A 20,291-nucleotide genomic window follows, 5' to 3' on the forward strand; every position below is an offset into this window, starting at 1 on the left:
GTCATATTAATCCCTACTTCCTAACAAAATACCACTAAAAAGGAGTTAATTTCCACCTTAAAAAAATTCTAGGTGGTCTATTAAATACAAGCTCTAACACAAAGAAGTCTCATGAAATCAACTAAAGAATAAAATTCTAGTAGTAAAATCCACTATTAATGAATAATAAATATAGTGCTCAATAAAAGCGGGAAATAAATATGTAGGCATTATGCATGCCCACGTTTAGTATCCACCATGGAAGCAAGTAGCACAAATTTAAGCTATTAGAACGTTACAAATAAACAAGTAGAAGTGGAGAGGACCTGTACACAACAGTGACTTCTACGAAGGGTCGCCTCTCAGCAGGAGCATTTATAGCTTAAATAGAAGCACCAATCTAGATTGGGACTCCAAATTATTCTGTAGTTCTTTCTGTTTTACCTCAGTTACCTGAAGATTATGCATCCACCCTCGTCCTTTATGAGATTTAAAATATCAAACTCGAAGCAAGAAACCCTTCTCGACTCTATAGCTTGTATCCAACTCTTCGTGCTTACGGAAGGAACATGATGAATTTCCTCAGCAATAGATAGTAGACAAAACACAAGGGAGACTTGATGGCTCTGTTGATGAACAAGACATTCAAGGTGAAGTTGAAGACAAGTAAATTTAAACAATTGACAATGGCTACTTACGTCAATTTTAAGAAAAGGATATTCAGATTTGTTCAATAAATTTATTTGATGTTGACTAAACCAGCAAGCAGATCATTGAACCAACTGGCAATATCTAGTTACATCAACTTCTTTGTCTTATGTACACTTATATATATGTCCTTTTCCACATTTAATTTCAAAATAAAAGAGCTAATAGTTTCCTTTTCCTCATCTTTCCTTAGTTGTCTAAATGAAGTACATCGCCCTCAGAGATCACGGCTAAAAATCCTTCGCTTAAGTATCTATCCTCCGAAAGGGAACCCAGAAACTAGTGCAGAAAAGGGTGGAATGTATAGTTAGCTGCAAATTTCGGTGTAGAAACATATAAATGGCATTAATTATACCTCTAAAAAAATAAGAACAAAGATAATCACTTATAAAGGCATATGGCTTACCAAAATATTGGGCCAATCCCATAAAGAATGCAGTACTTGTAGAACACTTTACGCGTCACTTATCAATGTCTTCAGATAACTTAGCATTACCCAAATAGACTAGCTGCATTTCTTCTCTCCATATCTGCAGGTTTCATAATTGAAAGGATAAGTATTAAAGAAAAAGGAACCGAACAGAAAGACAAGAGTGCAATCTGTTTTAGATGGTTTTGAATGCAAGTAACAAGCTAAATGGGTGTAAAAACAAATAGACAACTCATACCGTCTCACGGAACTCAACCCTGATGTGGGGCACATTTGTTTTATGGATATCATTCCCATCAGGACCTCTTTTGTAGTAATTTCTTCCAATCCAATGCGACTACAGAGAATACGCCCAAAATTTGTTCAGCATAAAACAAATAATAGGAGAGAAGATATATTATCAGCATTACATTTTAAATACAAAAAAATTGTGTAAGAACTAGAACTCAGTGCAGCAGGAAACCAAATTATGGCAGATAATTGCATACCATAAATTCTTTAGATGAATACCATGTTGTTACATGATGACTAATAAGGAAATCAGCACACCAGGAATAAAGGTGTGCAATTGAGTAATTCACAGGTTTTAGAAACCACAATTAATTTTAAGAGTATTAAACACAACAGAATAAGAACCAATAACAAATAGAATAGCTGTTCTCCTGTACTAAATTTCAATAAAGCCTAATAAAATAACATGATGGTACAACATTGCATCCCACTTTTGAAATTCAAATTGGTAACCAAAGTATCACACCATGTCCATACCTTGAGAGCATGTGAAAAGCCTGATTGGTAAACTGAATTCCTTGCAATCTCACATAAATCACACGAACTTAGCTTCCACAACTATAGATATAAAATGTGAAACAGGTCAGCAGCTTGCAGATTTTAATCAGAGTTGACTTTGCTCTGTGGAGAGAGAGAGAGAGAGAGAGAGAGAAATTACTGAAGCAGCAATACTGTATTCTTCCACTAAAGGTTCTTTTGTTAGGTGAATTTGCAATGGATCATCCGTTGAAAGAGAGACATTCAGACCTCGCAGAAAGAACATTGGGAAAGGGTTCCGATGGTAATCAAGAAATAAGGAGTTGTTACTCAAAGGGGACATTGCCAAACCAATCTAATCACAAGAAGACAAAAAATATATATTAGTATTACAAAAAGAATCACAATTGTTATTGTACTGAAAAAAGAAAGGTAGCATTTCGATCCTCCAGAAGAACAAGATCATGCAAAACACTTAAAGGGGAAGGTTGCATCAGTTACCTGAGAAAGATAATACAAGTACTGAAGAACTGGAGACTTTCTTAAGTTGATGCCATGAGCTATATTGTGAGAAGTAAGGAATGTTGCTGCCAGGTGATCAATGTCGCCAGCCTAGAAATAGCTGCAAACGTTGTAAAATATTTCAAGAGTATGACTAAGAAAAAGAAATGCTATGACTCCTACCTCCCCAGAATGTGGACGGAATTTGATAGTTGTCATGCCCTTCGATTCACGGAGCTAATACATAGACAAGAGGTTAGGAAGTACCAAGATAAGCAAATCCCTACAATTTGCATATCTAACATACATGTGTACATACATACATAAGTATATAAATTGATAATATTTACTGATTCACATATCCTATCAAAGAATGGCCTGAACTAATTAGAGAAAAATAACTGAGTTAGAATAAGTACCTTGTTTAATGTGTATAAATTGGCATAACAATAGTAAGCATAATATGAGAAGGCAGGATTGAAAACATTGGTCCATTGAGCTGGGGTTGGCATGTGTTTAGTTGGACGTCTTTCAGGTTTACTTTCATCATCCACCAAATCCAAACCTACAACCTGGATTGCAACAAAAATAGTAACACCAAGAGATCACGTCTTGCAATCCCAGGAGCTTCAAAATTGACTAATTGATATAAGAAAGAAATAGACAGATTACAGATATATCTACTGAATGAAAATTCACAACCCACATAAAGTATGGGGAAACATATAAATAAAAATACGAGTTCCCTGGATATATCCCTCATTAATCACAGTTCCCTCCTGTAAGCTTTTCTTAAGGGACTAACAAACTCAGTAAGCTATTCCAACATTCAAGTTTCATCGGAGATATCTCTTGCAAATTGCAAGCAGTATTTGATAGAATTAGCTCATCTTAATGCTAGCATTTTGGTTAATATTATTTATCAATCATGAAATACAATGTACAAAGTATACCGTGAGTCTTTATTATCGTCTTTACTTCTCTCTTGACATTGTACTAATAAAATTTCCACCATATTTCTAATAATAATCCAATTTACTATAGCATCAACAAATAAAGACAAATGCAGACCTTGTTAAATAGGGAAAGTGTTTCACTACAAGATGATTAGTATTTAGTAATTAGTAACACATGCACAAAATTCAGATAATTAAGTCAAGGATAAGAATATAAGCCAACCTGCTTCAAGAAAATATGTAACTGAGGATGTGAATCTGGGTCAACAGTGGCCTCAAAAAGAGGAAGAAAAATGTTGTCAAGGAGGTTCTGGAATGATGTAACTATACCCATTTCCTTGTATATGTTATATAAACGTGGAATCTGCAGTAAAGAGAACAAATACTTCATTAATCTCAGAAACAATGATAAACTGGTTGTGAAGATTAAAAAAAATGCATATACTTTCACAAACTTCCGTAACTTAAAAGACTAGGAAAGTAAAAAAGAATCAAATTATGGAAAGTGACGCCATAACTGAAACCAGTCAGTCCAATGCAAAAACACTGAATATGCCTAACCAATCTTTGCAATAGCATTTCCCACATTTAATTTTAGATACGTCCTTATATGGGATTCTAGTCACTTGTGCCTGTGACAAGTTACATCTGAACTAGATAATTTGACATAAGTTAATCAATTTACATCTACAATCTTCATAGTTCAAAGTACTTAAATACCCCCATTCTTAAATCCAATATATTTATTTTAATCTCGTAGGCCACATACTGATAGGGTAGTCAAATGTTACTGCCATTTATGACAGAAAAATCAAGTACATGGAAGTAAGCACCTTATAGACATGTCAAGACTGGGCTCAATAATGGAGAATTTCACAGATTATTGCCCAAGAAACATGAATTAAGACTGGCTCTGTGCATCCCGATGGCATTGGTTCAACTCACATGAACTATGTCTTCTGATGATGAGTTAAGGTTGTGTACACCTAGCTTTCCCCAGACCCCAAAGAAGTGGATGCCTATTGCAATTAAATGTCCCTCTATTTTGGGTCACATAATGAAGTTACCAAGCAATGCTACTACATATGAATGGCATTACGGCAGGAACCAAAGCGAACAAATAGGTAAACACAGAGAATGTCATGATTAACTTCTGCGTGATGACTAACAATCTATCATCAGCATGAGAAACTAACAAAAGGAAGCAGTGGGTTACCTGAATCAGCCAAACAACATTTTCACTATATAATTCATAATTTACTATCCAGCTTGCCAGTTGATCCCACTCGCTTTGTTTCCTTCCATATATGGATATCCGATATTCAGCCATCTGATAAAGGTAATTGAGAAAACATACCTTAGAGAAAATAATAAGCAGGAAGGTAACTCTAAAATTACTGTCTAAGAGAACTTTCATAAGAAGAACTAGGGGTAGATGCTCACATAGACGACGCATCAAAAATAGCTTAGCAAGAATAGACAAAATAAGAAACTTATATAATCTTTCATTGTGGAAGCAAGTATAGCTGGCAATATCATCAGTAATAGCAGTAAGACTACATTGAACTGCACATCTATGATTGTTCTCTTAATGATAAAGAACACAGGGATAGAGAAAAGACATAGGACATCATAGTTAATTCTAATGATATTTATGTCAAAAATGTTAGAATACAATCAGTAATAGCAGTAAGGTGAGACTATGTTGAACTTCACATCTATGATTGCTGTTTTAATGATAAAGAACATGGGGAAAGAGAGAAGATTTGGAACATCAGAAAGGGTTCTAATGCCATTTATGTCAAAGATATTAGAAGATTAAAAAGTAAAAAATAATTAACGTTACATCACATATGGAGTTCCCTTCAGAGCATCTTTAACGGATCCCAATGGGCCCCTAGTTATACATATTTTAGGTCCTCCTTATTTGTTATTCCAGTGCATGTTTCAGTTCAACAGACCTTGCTCTTGTGCGATTAGCAGAAGATAACAAATCATCGCATGGTAATATACTAGATGTGTCTAAGTAGTTGACATTTTGTAGGCAAGAAAATGGACAGTTCTTTCTAAAATACACAATAGGTAAACAGTGCACTTAGACTTCTCCAAGTGAGATCCAAGATAATTAGCAGATCCAAGTTATTTCAGCTTAGTCAGATGGGTAGTTCCGGTCAGAGATTTAAAGTAAGATGTCCCTCATAAATGTATAAGCTCCATAAACTTCCACAAGTCGGCAGCTTTCATGTATAACATTTGTCACTGATGTTTCAAGTAAACGATTGGGTGACAACAAATGGTCATCGAGGTTCCTAATAGAAGTCATGTTAAGATCACACCTCAAATTGCCTGACCAAATCATGCTTTCTGTGGTATAAAATTATGATGCATTGTCCACTCCCAATAACATAACCAGAGACACAGTGAGGGACAAAATAACGATCTTCAAGATATATTCTCCTAGGGATTTGGATGTATTTTCTTCTCTCGGTAGAAGTATTATCCCTCTTATTACTGGAAGACAACTACAAACCCAATTTGGATCTAGCCTGCCCTTCTTATTGGAAAAGAAGACTAAAACTAAGCCTTCAGTTGCAGCAATTGATTTAGCAGAACATGACAGAAACGGACAGCCATTATCTTGGATATCAATAATTTCATTAAATAGAATGACAACATTTCCAGAGCAATCTCAAGAACAAATGCATGAGGAAAGAAAAAAGAACGTTCATTTGTTTGAATAGACTGAAGAAAAAGATATCTGTATAGTTGCAAGTTTAGCAAAAGCTAGTTAGATATAATTCAAAGAAAGCACCTGGTATTTACTAGCAGCAAGATCAGAAAATACTTGCTTCGTTAGCTCAGCAAGGAAGCGGCCTAGGAAAGGAAAAGATAAAACACATTCAGGCAAGAGCTCCAACACAAGTCTCAAGTAACAACAGTAAAATTCATTTAGTTTTTACCACCAAATTTCTTATCAAATAACAAATATCTGATTTGCTTCTCATGAGAAATTTTATGGCTATAATAAGAAAATTGAATAAAAAACTGCAAAAACATAGCACAAGGACATTTATATGCTCTGAAACTCGGAATGTGATGTGATAACTTTTTTCATGGATTCGCCTAGTTTGAAAAATAAACCACATAGAAGATGAATTATGCAGAGGTAGCTCAGGCCTCAGCTCATAGACCTTGAGTTAAAAAGCAAGATAACAGAATTCAAGAAAAAGAAAAGGAAATGGAAGATGGAGAAGAGATGGAATCTTGGTAGTTCCTCTACTGCCAAGTTTGTATAATCTTGCTTGTAAAGCTGCTGTCATGATGCAGGTGGGTTGGGCATGAAGTACAGGAGAGTTCAAGCAAGCGACATTATACTTGAGTCCAACAGAGGACAGAAGGCCAAAAACTTCCATCAAATTGAAGAAACCAACAATACAAAAGCACTGATAAATGGATATCAAGTGCTTTTGACTTTTGAGGAACAGGGAAGATATCATTGAAATCAATACCTTGGATGAGATTATCTTGTTTAAGGAAGATCTCCCTCAGTCGACTTTGGCCGCAAGGATTATATTTTAGATTGAACTTGTCAAAACGATGAAAAGTACTCTTATCTGCATGGACATCTAAGAGATCGACATTAAGGTCATACCTGAGGAAAAGAAAAAGATGAATTAAGAGGAGTACTTAATTTAGATGTGCTTAATAGAGTTAATAGATAGTCCAGTACCCAGTCAAGTCCAAACTTTCAAAGACCTCCTTCAGAGTCAAATAAGTTCCGTCTCTGAAAATCACAACCTAGAGCAACAAAACTTGAAAAGATTAAAGTGAATCAAAGAAATGCTAAGAATTTGGACAGATATTCAACACAAGGAAAAAGTTGAACAGGTCAAAAAAAGGAAGCAAGCAGGTGCACCTCGTCAGGTTCTTTCCTCAATTTAGACTTTATGAATCTCAGTAGATGCTTCTGATTCATGCAAGCTGAGTGGTGAACATGAGTATCAACCTTCCTGACATTATAGAAATCACGATGTGGTGCACTTTTCTGTGCAAGGAACTCCCTATCCGCATTGAGCATCATGTGAAGATTAAATTTCTGCGGTGACAATCAGAATAAAAAAATTAAAAATCAAGTTTTCACAATATAGAAGACAGGAGAATCATATGAGTTGTCCCACTATCATGAGGTCCCAAAAGTTACGATGGCACTGAGTAGTGAGTACAAGAGAGTTACTTGCTCCAGAAGATTCAGACGATGGTGGCATACAGTTCTAATATTTCCAGTAGCAATAACCCGAAGGATATAGTGCAAATCAGTAAAAAAAGTCGTAGCATCGGCAACAGGATAGAGTCTTTCCTTAGCTGAAAAAAAAAAAACAGTTTATAGCAAAGGTGACATCATAAGCAACAAAATGAATAAAAACAAAGGGCATTACAATCCTTACCATCTTTATTTGTATAGACATGAACAACACCATCAATCATTTGAAAAGCATGCTGAAAGAAAAGTAGAAGATATATTATTTAGGGAAAAAATATGAAAAAAAAAAAGCAAGAAGAAAGAGATAGAAGAATGTTAGTGTGGAAAGAACAGCAAATGGCAAAGATGATACAGAAAATATGAAAGAGCCTACCTCTGATTTCTGCTCAGGCGCATAGGTAAATGGATTAGGATTAGGTTTTGGAGTACTAGGATCGGTTATAACTTCCTTTTCCCAAGGAGCAACTTCTTCTTTAAAGACATAGTTTTCTCGTAACTCGAGACATTTCTGAATAATTTTATAGACCTCAATTTCATCAGCAGATGGTGTCTCTGAAATTGACCAAAGAAACAGTAGAAAATAAAATGCTCAGTTCCTTTTCCATGCAACATAAAGACCATAAGTGTGAATATATTATTGTATCCTCTCTTACTATATTGATTCATATGTACATGATTTTCTTAATTTTTGGGAAATTACTTTTAAACTCGAACAGAAATATGTTATAATCAAGAAGCAATTTAGGAGGTACAAAGATGAAAATTAAAATAACAGCATACTATTAAAAGAATGCCATACCAAGTGGTGCAATTTTCAATCTTGTAAAAGTTTCTTGTTCAGGCTCTTTTCTAAGAATATCAGCTGCTACTGGATCAGGCTGGACACCATGCAGATTACCGGATACACTATGAGATCGAATCATGTCAGTTGCAGTTAATGGTTTTGGATCCCCATCCTCAATGATGTTATCAGGCAATGCTTGAAATAAACTCTTCGACTCCATTTCCTGCTTGGAATTAGTTTACTCCTCTTCAAATTCATATATAATTATTAAGGCTTAGAGAAGGTAACAGTACAAGATAAAAGAAAGAAAAATGGAAAACCAGAAACTATAAAGAGCAAATAAAGAGTAAGCATCTATGCAAAGGAAGTAGTTCTTAAGGCTTTAACTTTTTTAAGCAAGAGATAAAGCTGCTAAAGCCTTCCTTCTATACCACCAAAACTATAAGGAGTGGTTTTTGTAAATTTAAGGAGAAAATCTATACACAACGAAAAATTATAAACCATTAAACAAGTTTTGATAACAAAAATACTCCAATATATGGAGATTGCATACAATACAAAGTGTCACACTATTCATATCCCAATTTAAATGCAAGAGAGGAAAAAACGAAAGTCAAAATCAGCATTTAAAAATTGCAAGACATAAAAAATGAACTTACAATATTTCCATTTATTTCCAAGTAGGAATCGTCATTTTTAGAATCATCAAGCAGATTCTCATCTTCGTCTGATCCTTCCACACTCTCGAAGGCACTACCACTAGCAACCGGGGATTTTGGAGAGGTTGCTCTGATTAAATGTCCAACCTTTTTGTTTGAACTCGAACGAACAGGTGGTTTATTACCTGATGCATAAAAAAATTGTGCAGTTAAAGCATGTCTCTCCAGGCCTCAAAAGTTAGTAGCAGCATGTGAAGTATGCAGAGAAGATGTGGTCTACATGAACCCTAACAGCAACAGAGTACTCTCACAAGTCACAACCAGCTCTGAGCTTGGTGGGTAGCATAGACACATCTAACAACTTCACTAATATAAGTATTCATTTTTCTAATACAATTAGTACATAGGTAAACCAATCAAAATCATTTCTGACATGAACATCCATCATGAGAAACAAACTTAACAGAAATCATAAAAATTCCTGTAAATCAATTATGCAAAACTTCACGAATCCACATTAGCATATTGAACACCATAGCTGCGCTAGTTTTTCTTTAGACATTAAGATTCGTCAAAACAAATAAAGTTTAGCACCAACATTATGCAACACTGCCCTGTAGATAATGCATAAAAATGTTTCTGAAGATTCTAGGTCAATTTGTGGTGATATCTTCTTCCTAAGAAGCAGTATAAAATAAAGTATTTACGAGAGCAAAATGAAAAATACTTAGTACTCTGCAGTCTGCAGCTGAGGTGCGAGGAAAAAACATATGTTAAAACTGTAATTATGCACAATTAGTAGATGGTACAAAGTGAGATACACTGCGACAGCAACAATGAAAGTCATCTAGAGCTAGCAATTGGGGCTAGAAATGAATTTGACAGGTTGCACATGAGGCCAGTATGAGTAGAAGCTAAAAAAGAATAGTAACTAAGATTAGGTTTCAATATAGCCTTCTATAATAAGGACTCTGGAGTCGTCAAAAAGTAGTAAGTAGCAATCACAAGGAATTTAAATGCTTAAATGCTATTCATTGCACACAACCTATAGTAATAGGAACTAGTGGCCCTGGGAAGCCGATTCTCCAACAGATATAGTAAAGATTCAAGGTAAATACTTTTTTTAAAAAAAACTTAAAACAGATTAAGTGCACATCGATACCAAGTAGATACTGCACCGGTTATACAAAAGCAACTATTATTTGTCAACAGTTTGTTTGCTATCCGGATTAAGATTGCAATATCTTGATCAAAATCGCAATATTTTTGATATCTTCTAAAAACTAATCCATCGCATTCAACTTTAGATCACCTAGTAGAACACATTCCACCCCGAGAAAAATCAGATTAAAATAGGGTAAACCACGAGTACCTTCCGGAACCGTGTGAAGCCGAGCCAGCCCCGGAGGAATCAAGCTCCGGTGATCCTCCACCACCGCTGCCGCTGACGAGAACACGCCGTTCATCACCACCCTCCTCTCCCCCTGCTCCTCCTCCTCTTCCTCCTCCTCCCCATCAACCTCCACCGCCGCCATCACATCCGGCAGCGACGCCGACCCCACGCCGCGCCGGTAGTACCCCGGCGCCTTCCGCCGATAGTGCTGCCCCCCGCGCCGCTGCGGCAGCTTTGGTCCGTCGGCGATGCCGTCTCTCTCGTCCTCCACGGCGCCGCCGCCGCGCCGATCGCGCTCCCGCTCCATGGCGCGGGCGAAGTCGAGGAGCTGGGTTAGGGTTTTCCGGTGCATGTAGTAGGCAGATATGGCAGCGAAGGAGGCACCGACGAGCGCCGCCATGGCGAGGTGCAGAGCGTACGAATCCATCTCCCACTAAAACCCTCGTAGTGGAGACAGGAGGAAGAAGAGGAGAGGACTATGGTTTTATTGGGAGGCAAAAGATGTGGGCACCATTACCAAACGGAGTATTTATAGAAGGAGGTTAGCCTCTCATGCTACCCAACAACTACCCAAACTTCACGGCTTCTAAATTCTAGATATTACTGATAGGGATATCTCAATATCCTACCGACCATCCTCCTCCTCCTCCTCCTCCATCGCTGGTATTTTTACACATCACCACCTATCCTCTCATCTTTTTATAAACTACTCCCTCCTTTACACATCCTCTTTCCAATTCGGGAATGGTATCAAATTACCTTTTTGCCCTTCTGGGAGTATCAGAATCAGATGCGACGATAGGACCGGTCTCTTCCACTATCAATCCCTTCTCTATAAAATGGTGGGTTTTGAGGTGGAATAAATAAGTTGGCATAAGCGCAAGAATATCTCCTTATTCTCGGGATGCTATCCAGAGCAAGCTTTGCACTCCTTAAGCTTAGATGCAGTTCCTTTTGGCAACAAGCTAGTTAATTATGAAACTAAAAGTCATTAATCTTATAATCTTCAATCAATCAATCAAAAAGAATAATTTAAGGAGAAAAAGAACTTTGTGCAGTACTCCACTGGTTGCTGTCCCCCAGACTTTTTAGTGTGGGTGGGGGAAGGAGGAGACACGTGGTTCATCTCCTGTTGGAAATTAAACTAAACCTTATCCTATAAGACTTGGATTAATTAGAGTAAGAGCTAATCATTAAAATCTCTCTCATGGCTCTCTCTCTCTCTCTTTCTCTTAATTTCTATATTTCTAATGGTGAAAGAAATGCCATCAAGTGCAAGTTGCATGTTGGAATGAAGCAGAGACGCATGCTTATGTAAGTCCACAGTGTAAAACAATAGTCCCGCAGCTCTTTTTCCTAACAATCTGAGCTTTATTTGCTTTGAGTTTAGAGACCCTTTTTAAATTAGTTTAAAATTTTTAAAACTGATTCAGTGATTAAACATATCTTTATATGTTTTTCATATCTAATCAAATTTATTCTTTAAAATATTAAGTCTAACTAATTAAGTTCGAAACTTACTCTCAAACCAAATAAGCCCCATAAGAAATATGAGACCTATGAGAGTGAGAGGCAGTGAATTTTGAGTTTTATTTTTATCATTTCTTCTGTTTCACTGAGTCACCCTTGGATTCAAAGAGTACAGGTCTTCTGTGCATATATTTTCTTATTAAAACACATTATTTTTCTAGATGCTCTAAATTTTATATTTGCATATATTTCCTTCAAAAACACATTATTAAATAGATAAAAAGATAAAGATGTCTTTAATTAAAAGCAATGTATCCAAAGCATAGTTGCAGTAATTTTGTTTTTGTCTACTATATATTAAGTGGTTTGGAATTTAATGTTTATGAGCATTCATGCAAAAACAAAAATTTCAAAAATTATTCTTTCTTTTTTTTTAAATATCAACTTCAGATAGTATACTAAGTAAATAAGAGATTTCAGGATGTATATATATATATATATATATATATAACATAGAATTTAAGATGAAAAATTGGGTGTAGGAGATAAGTCTATGTCTATCCTTTTCATAACACAAGGATAAATTATATTTGGACATGTGGAGAAGGTAGGTACTGGAAGAGATTGTCTTCTTATCGTATCAATGGGTCCATTGCAATATAGACTAGTTGGCCATGAATACTCCATTAGAGCACAAAGTCTCTTTCACCATCATGCCAACTATTGTTTGAGAGTTCAAGCTACAATTTAGTACTATTTTATCATAATATCATATTGATCTTTACATAATCTCCACTAAAAACTTCCAAAATATCATAGTAATTACTGCTGCATTCTTTATAATAAAAAAACTACTATAATAAATCTAAAGTTTTACATGATTTCATCTTTTAACTATCATTTTTATAATAATATAAGATAAGAAGAGATTTCTTTACTAAAATTTCTTTTTTAATAAAATATTTCTAGCTAATTATTATTAACTAGAATATAAAATATTTATCAAATAAATTTATCTTATATAACACAGGACATACTTTATTGTGGTACTATTGAGTATAATTTTATTGTGGTACTAACCCATACAAATCAAGTTGTACTTTGGTAATTATAATAGTTTAAAAGAACTACAACCACATCTTTGGGCCACAATAATAGGATCTGAGTTTGATGGCTATTTGTTTGGAGGACCACAGGATCGTAACTTTTTAAAATCCTATTCCAATACTATAGAAAGGTATAAATATATTTTAGAAAGATACATATACCTTTGTAATTGAACAGCAAAAAGCTTTCAACTTTACGAGACTCTTAATCATTAATTCATTGCATGCAGCATCTGCTTAACTAGCTTCCCGTAATCTTTAATCCATCCATTAACTATACTTACAAATGCACCTTTCCACCTCATGATCAAAGCCAAAAGTAGTCCCTGTAATATTCCCACTGGAGCACGCTTGGCATCGAATCAAGGATATTTTATCAACCATTCTGCAACTTGAATCCAATCCTCAAGTAACTTAACTTGCATTGCGAGTGTCTTTTATAAGCCCAGTTGCCCAAACTAGCCCATGGACCCAGAGAGAATAATCAAGACAAAAGTACTAACTACACCATCACCAGCTTCATTAAACCAGAACACAAGTAGTACATCAAACAACCCAACTACAAGACTTCAACGACATGTTTAAAAAAAACCATTAAAAGAAACTCCAAACAGTAAGGTTTGGAGGTTGTTAAAACTTAAGAAGACCTAGTCTTAAACTTGGCCTCATCTATCTCAATCCCTTCTTTCGCAGCACGCTCTTCTCCAGACTCCTCCGTAGTACTCAGCCCTCCTTTGCGTCCCATCTCCTGGTATCCTTCCGTTCCCAGCTGCTCCTTCCTCGTCTGGCCTCCTCTGCTCCTCCCTACGTTAATAATTCCATTTCCCAAAACTTTCAACTACTTGGATAGATCCACAGTAATCTAGAGAGAGAGAGAGAGAGAGAGAGAGAGTAAATAAATACTAGAGCAAACCTTCGGCTAAGTGCTCTTGGGCCTCGAGGCTCTTCCCGCCGGTACCGCCGGGGATCACCGTCTGCCCCTGCCTCGCCTTCCGGTCAAGCTCAGCTCTCTCCTGCTCAGAAGCCATGGATTTAATGGATCTCCCTTCGTCTCCTGACGACGACTGGAGATCGGAAGGTTTATTTTATAGCGTCGGGAGAGCGGTGAGGGAAGCATGGAGGTGACGGCACGTGGCAAAAGAGCAGGAGCAACACCGGTGCATGTTTACGTGCATGCGGCACGTGTGATGGACGCATTTATGGCGTAGACACGGGTCCACGTTAGTTTGCATGCAGCTATGATTAACAGAATATAACGACTGTAACACGCGGGAGAGCACGCCACGTGGACTTGTGGTTGTAGGACGGTAAAAGTTCCAAATTTGGCAACTGGAGTTGGATCGATCGACGTATGAATTGAGTTCTTATATGGGTTTGAGAGACTTTGAGCATTTGTAATTAATTTATTAGTAATTAGAGCCATATCTTATCTCACCTATAGCCAATTTGACCTTTATGACAAGTCCAACATAGTGGACGAGAATTATAGCCCAGCAGTTAGATTTCTACTTTACAACTGAGGTTATGGTTCAAATTTATCCAAACCACATGGAGATTTGAGTTAATATTTGATAATGTTTCATTATAATAAGGTTATGGTTTTCTTGTGATATGCTCTTGTTCAAGAAGGGCAATCAATAGGTAGAGTGATGTTTCTACTATGTTTTTAGATTTTTCTCATATCTATCTGTTATTTAAAATATATAATCTCGACTCAAATAATTTAAACCCACTTTTTTAGATTTTTACGCTTATTAATATGGTTTGGGGTTAGACTAATTATAGTATTCAGAACTAGAATTAGTCATACAAGATATCATTTTGAAATTGTAACAAACCAAATTTACTTTCTTATTAAATTAAAGTGTTAAATATATTTTATCACATTGCATTTATGCCTAAAATCACGTTAACTCTTACATTTTAAAAAATTTTAAGCCACTCCATATACTTATATTTAAAATCACTTTATCTCCTTGCACTTCAAAATCTCAAACCAATTTATGTATAAATTTAACTAAGCGTGATAGCTATTTTAGTTGTTTGACGATATCATCTCAAAAACTCGTGTTTTACCTAACAAATACGAGAGAGGTATTTTGGTCAATTGGGTGATGCTTAGTTAAGTTTGACAGAAAAATTAATAGTTTCACTTAAATCATTAGTGTGATTTAAATTTTTTTGAAGTATACATGAGTCAAGAAAGTATATTTAACCCTAAAACAATTAAACTTTAAAAAGTATTTCTAATTTTGCAAAAGTGACGGGAGCAATGATTCAATACTGACGGATTAGTTATTAAAAATAAATTTTCTATGTAGATAAATTAAAAGATATAAAAGATATTTTAACTAAATTAATCGATAAAAAAGAATGATAGAATTTAAGTATTTTCTTATTGCTTTATCCTTATAACTATTTTCTTAATAACAAGAGTATCAACTTTTACCAATTTATTATTTTTTTATTTTTTATAAAAAATAGATAGCTAAGAGATAAATAAAATATGACTAATTTACCCTTATAATTTAGACCGATTGATATGACCGATACTTTTAATTAATTTTATTTAGTATCATTTAATCTCAACCGGAGAGAAATTAATAATTCTTGTTGAATCGTTTGTGTAATAATTATCGGCAAGGAGAATAAGGCCCATGGGCCTAAATTCCTAAAACTTGGCCCAAATGGTAGCTAAAGATGACATCTAGTTTAAGTCACCATCCTCCTTTCCTCCCCTCCCACCTCAATGCTTTACTTTCCAAACGTCCTTCCGAGTTCTTCGTGACTAAAAGATTTCCACACTACTTTTTGAACGGATCAGATGCTCGTCACCAAACAAAGAACACCAGTCTTCGCTTTGACGCCATTCCTCTAGTCGTGGCGGCTTTCTATATTACCCCCCCCCCCCCCCACCTTTTGCTGTTTCCTGTTGAGAGCGAAACAACAGCAGTCAACTGACTCAGCTCCAACGACCGCGTCATAGATTAGTGCAAGACTTCCACGCCTCTTTTAAACGCAATTTACACCGCTTTGACTTCGATGACCGGCGATCGTTAACTTGTTTCTCTCCACTCGTTTATATTATCCCCCACTCTCCTTGTAGACGATCGCTATAAAGTACGGCCTCTTCCAAACCTGTAAGGATTAAGATTACTCTTTTATAAAGTTGTTCCGCAGGAGTATTTGAACTCGGCTGCGCGCTATATAAACCACCCACCTGGGATGATAAGCGTAGAGTAGAAAAAAACTCGTTCAAAGGCGATGTCTTGCTCGGTTGCGATTGCAAATTCGCCGGTGTTCTCGCCGTCTAAGATCCCCTGTTCCTGCAAGGGAGCCCCAGAAACCTTAACCCTAGCCCTAGCCGGCGATGGATCGCCGTTGGCTTGCCCGGCGTCCTCCGCCTCGCCGTTCCGGCCGCGGTTCCCGCGCGCGGCGAGCGGTCTCCGGGCCACGCGGGCCGTAGATTTGGAGGTGGCTTCTTCTTCTTCTTCTTCTTATTCTTCTTCTTATTCTTCCGCTTCTTCGGGTGGTGGCGGCGGTCGTCCGCTGCTGAAGAGGAAGCGGCCGGCTCGGATCGATATACCGATGGCGGAGGCGTTCGCGGCGGCGGAGGCGGGGTCGGATGGGAGGAGGGAGGTGGAGGAGGAGAGCGAGAGGTTTTCTGTGTACTGCAAGAGAGGGAGGAAGAGGTTGGAGATGGAGGACCGGCACTTGGCGGCGATTGATCTCCGTGGAGATTCCCAAATGGTACGCTTCTAGGGTTTCTATTCGATATCATTATCTATTGCTGTTTCAAAAATTGAGATAAAGATGCATTTTTGGGTATGGTCAAATCTGTAGAATGGGAAATTGTTGTGATTTTAAAATGTGCATAGGCCTTTTAAGTAGAGTTTGCATATCTATTTCGGAGGGAATCACATCTGCCAACCTAAGTAAAGTGTAGATCTTGGATTGGATTAGAGATGAAAATTTTGCTACTGCCATCAATTTGACTCATTTTAGATAATAGAAAGATAAATAAAATCCGTAAAAGAGGGGGCAAGGTGGGATTTTTCGGATGTTGAAAGGTTCTGGTATGTTTAGTGTCGTCAGTCCTTTCAATCGATTAATAACTTGTTTTAATGAGAAAAAAATAGTCAGAATTCTGATATATTTGACCATTTTCAGGGAATTTTTGGCATATTTGATGGCCATGGAGGTAAGAAAGCTGCGGAATTTGCTTCGGAGAACATGGGCGAGCTTATAATAAATGAAGTCCAGAAGAGAGAAGAAGAAGCAAGCTGCAGTGAGATAGAAGAAGCAGTTAGAATTGGGTACTTGAAGACAGACTCAGAGTTCTTAAAGGAGGAGGTGGGAGGAGGGACCTGCTGTGTTACTGCGTTGGTCCGAAAGGGTAATCTCGTTGTTTCAAATGCTGGTGACTGTCGTGCTGTTTTAAGTAGAGAAGGGAAGGCAGAAGCCCTTACTTCTGATCACCGCCCGTCCCGGAATGATGAAAGGGATCGAATTGAGAGCATGGTAAGTCCACTTCTTCAATTTCTTTTGTGCTCATATCTTTGATATATCAACATAATTTCCATCTCCTACTGTTTAGGTTCTACTATTGCTTTGAAAGGAATGTAATGAGGTTAGGTTCTTCGATTATAATGTACGTACATACTTCTCCCCTATAGATCCTTGCCTGGTTACTTTAGGGGGGAACTTGGACTCCAGATGGGAAATGTTAGTATTAGCTATTACGTAATGCAGTAGAACTAGGAAGAAATTGAGAATTCAAGGTGTCTAAATGTGTCGATACTAGTGTCGTTATAAAATGTGGTCGCAGATGGTCCATATATGAACACAGGAGGAACAAGATTGTTGTGTTTTATTCTTTATCGATTTCAAGTAGAAAATATTGCATCATTAATTATGACTACCACTTGCAAGTTGCTGATAGAAGGGATTATACTTAAAATGCTTAGCTCTTTTGGAATTTATATCATTCACGTCATATGATTTAAGTTATAAGAAACATGCAGTAGTTGAAGTGCCTCACATACTCCTTTCTGCATAACTCCCATTTTATCTTGCCCACAAGAAATGCTTATAAATGTTTGGTATATTGTTTATGCAGGGTGGCTTTGTTGAGTACTGCCGAGGTCTGTGGAGATTGCAAGGCTCCTTAGCTGTATCGAGGGGAATCGGCGATTCGCATCTCAAACAGTGGGTAACACCAGAGCCAGAGACTAAAATCCTCAAGATTAATCAAGATTGCGAGTTCTTAATTCTAGCCTCTGATGGGCTGTGGGACAAGGTATAGTTCTTTCCTCGGGTTTCAATTCTTCTCCTCAGGAGTACTTTCTGATGTAAATTGTTGCTAATTTGTGTTGCTAATTATTTCAGGTTAGCAATCAAGAGGCAGTAGATATAGCTCGGCCGTCGTGTATTGGCAAGGACAAATCATCTCCTCTCTCTGCTAGCAAAAAACTTGCTGAGCTATCTACTTCTCGAGGCTCAGTGGATGATATCAGCGTTATGATAATACAACTGCAGCATTTTGTCTGAAGGAATTGGGAATTGGGTTTCTCTCATTCCACTTCCAACATAAGCATTAATCCATGAACAGGATAGAATTTTGTTTTGCAAGTGTTCTTTTTAACGAATTACTTGCGATTGTTAGATGGGATTTTTAGATAGTTTTATTCAACATTCTTTCTGTATACATGATGAATAAGCCTCTTTTATTTTTAACAATGAAGAGGTCTGCTCCTTGTACATATATTCTTATATTATTCAACTCTCTTCTCAATTCTTCAGCTTTTTGAGAAATTTCCTGTGCCTATGGGTTTTTGTGGTCGAGGAGGCGACGAACCCACCAAAATTATTATTCATTATTTAGTTAGTATTTAATATTACATGGGTAAAAGTCAGACCCTCCATGAAAAAATAACCTCCCTCTCTCCGTCTCACTTCCCGGATGGCCGGATGCTATCGCCGACTCCTCCTCGTTCTCCTCCTCCCGCTACGATCCTCATCCTCCTCCGGATCCCTGGGCGGCACCATGGAGGCCCTGTGCCTCCAAGTCCAACCCATCGACGTCGTCAAGGAGGATCGTACCGTGAGGAGGACAGCAGGGGTCCGAGCTCTGTGGAAGGGTTTGACGGTTTGATCCCTTTGGCCACACGCTGGACCCTCAAACTGCACGCTTCGCATGGGGTCCAACGCCTCTCCTCCAGTCCCCGCTCAAGGACCCCTTTGAGGTGACATTTGCTTTGCTAGATTTTTGAAACGGCTCTGTTGGTTTGGGTGATGCCCTCGTGATGTTTGAGTGAATGCCTCCTAAGAATGCGATTATTATTTGTTTAAGCTTGGTCTATTCTCCCAAACTTCGAGCTCCTTAAGATGTTTTCCTTTTCATTTTGATGCATGCAACTCTGGTAGCAGTGTTTGTTTTGCTCAGAGTAGTATTTTGAATTGAACATTGCTTATCTTGAGTTTGTTGAGATTATGCAGTTACTTTCGTTGACTTTGGAATTTCTTTACTTATAAGAAGTTTTTATCATTTACAAATTATCGTCTTTTGGACGAGAACAAAATGACTACCTGTCATAATTCTTCGTATAAGACCCTATTTCATGTCCACCAGGTCACTATGTTAGACTTGGAGTATCTCAGGCATCAGATAGTCAATGCCCTGTGATACTAGGCCAAATCTAGAATTATGAATAAGCTGGTTCCAGGTTTCACTGACCTTTAATACCCACCGTTCAACCATCTGATGCTGACAGGCACCTAATGTTGCTGAAACTTTTGATCAACTATATATGTTTCTTTCTTATCCACCCATAGGTTTTGATATGTTTTCTTCTACTGCATTGATTCTTTTAATCAACAATATTGTTCCACGAATCTTGTGCTCTAAATCTCAAACATATGTGAGGAAAATTTCTTCTAGATCTGAGCTTCTTTTGTTGATACTCTAGTCGCCGCCTGCCGACTACTGGCATTGCTAACAACACTAGCAACATATTTGAATCTTATAACATACCTAAAGGAGATCTTTTTTGTCGGTTAAGTTCATGAAATAAACCAGCTCACCATAAGCATGCGTGATGATGATTGCGACGAGAAAAAGAGCTGGCCCAATTTTTGTTATATTAAGATAAGAATTTTCGCAACAAAGAAGAGAATGACATGGTTTTTGTATGAATGTTCTCTGTAAACAGACTTACAAGTTATTAGTCAAGCTTTCCACTCTTTCTAGTTAGTTGACTGCAGTCTTAGTTACATA

At 37.2% G+C, this 20,291-nt stretch overlaps 3 protein-coding genes across 3 annotated transcripts; 1 reads left to right on the forward strand and 2 right to left on the reverse strand.

Moving 5' to 3' along the window:
• Positions 1–73: 73 nt before the first annotated feature.
• On the reverse strand, positions 74–11,028 carry LOC140776733 (probable AMP deaminase). Its single transcript, XM_073120556.1, has 20 exons — positions 10,419–11,028; positions 9,047–9,231; positions 8,403–8,610; positions 7,977–8,155; positions 7,788–7,839; positions 7,577–7,704; positions 7,259–7,438; positions 7,073–7,140; positions 6,852–6,994; positions 6,155–6,216; positions 4,559–4,672; positions 3,566–3,706; positions 2,806–2,958; positions 2,570–2,623; positions 2,387–2,497; positions 2,067–2,240; positions 1,886–1,966; positions 1,356–1,454; positions 1,094–1,217; positions 74–605 (listed from the first exon to the last, which is right to left on the reverse strand). Exons 1-19 carry the CDS (start codon positions 10,864–10,866, stop codon positions 1,149–1,151), a joined length of 2,649 nt encoding a protein of 882 aa, XP_072976657.1. The 5' UTR covers positions 10,867–11,028; the 3' UTR covers positions 74–605; positions 1,094–1,148.
• Positions 11,029–13,538: 2,510 nt separating this feature from the next.
• Positions 13,539–14,055, reverse strand: LOC140776547 (em protein H5). The gene is made up of 2 exons (XM_073120284.1): positions 13,929–14,055; positions 13,539–13,819 (listed from the first exon to the last, which is right to left on the reverse strand). The coding sequence occupies exons 1-2, from the start codon at positions 14,041–14,043 to the stop codon at positions 13,653–13,655; spliced, it is 282 nt and encodes a 93-aa protein (XP_072976385.1). The 5' UTR covers positions 14,044–14,055; the 3' UTR covers positions 13,539–13,652.
• A 2,179-nt stretch (positions 14,056–16,234) lies between these two features.
• Positions 16,235–18,816, forward strand: LOC140776506 (probable protein phosphatase 2C 32). Its single transcript, XM_073120236.1, has 4 exons — positions 16,235–16,765; positions 17,186–17,536; positions 18,135–18,314; positions 18,404–18,816. The coding sequence occupies exons 1-4, from the start codon at positions 16,280–16,282 to the stop codon at positions 18,563–18,565; spliced, it is 1,179 nt and encodes a 392-aa protein (XP_072976337.1). The 5' UTR covers positions 16,235–16,279; the 3' UTR covers positions 18,566–18,816.
• Positions 18,817–20,291: the final 1,475 nt, after the last annotated feature.

The sequence above is a fragment of the Typha angustifolia genome, chromosome 14 (assembly GCF_048772165.1).
Source record: "Typha angustifolia cultivar Huaian chromosome 14, ASM4877216v1, whole genome shotgun sequence".
NCBI lineage: Eukaryota > Viridiplantae > Streptophyta > Magnoliopsida > Poales > Typhaceae > Typha > Typha angustifolia.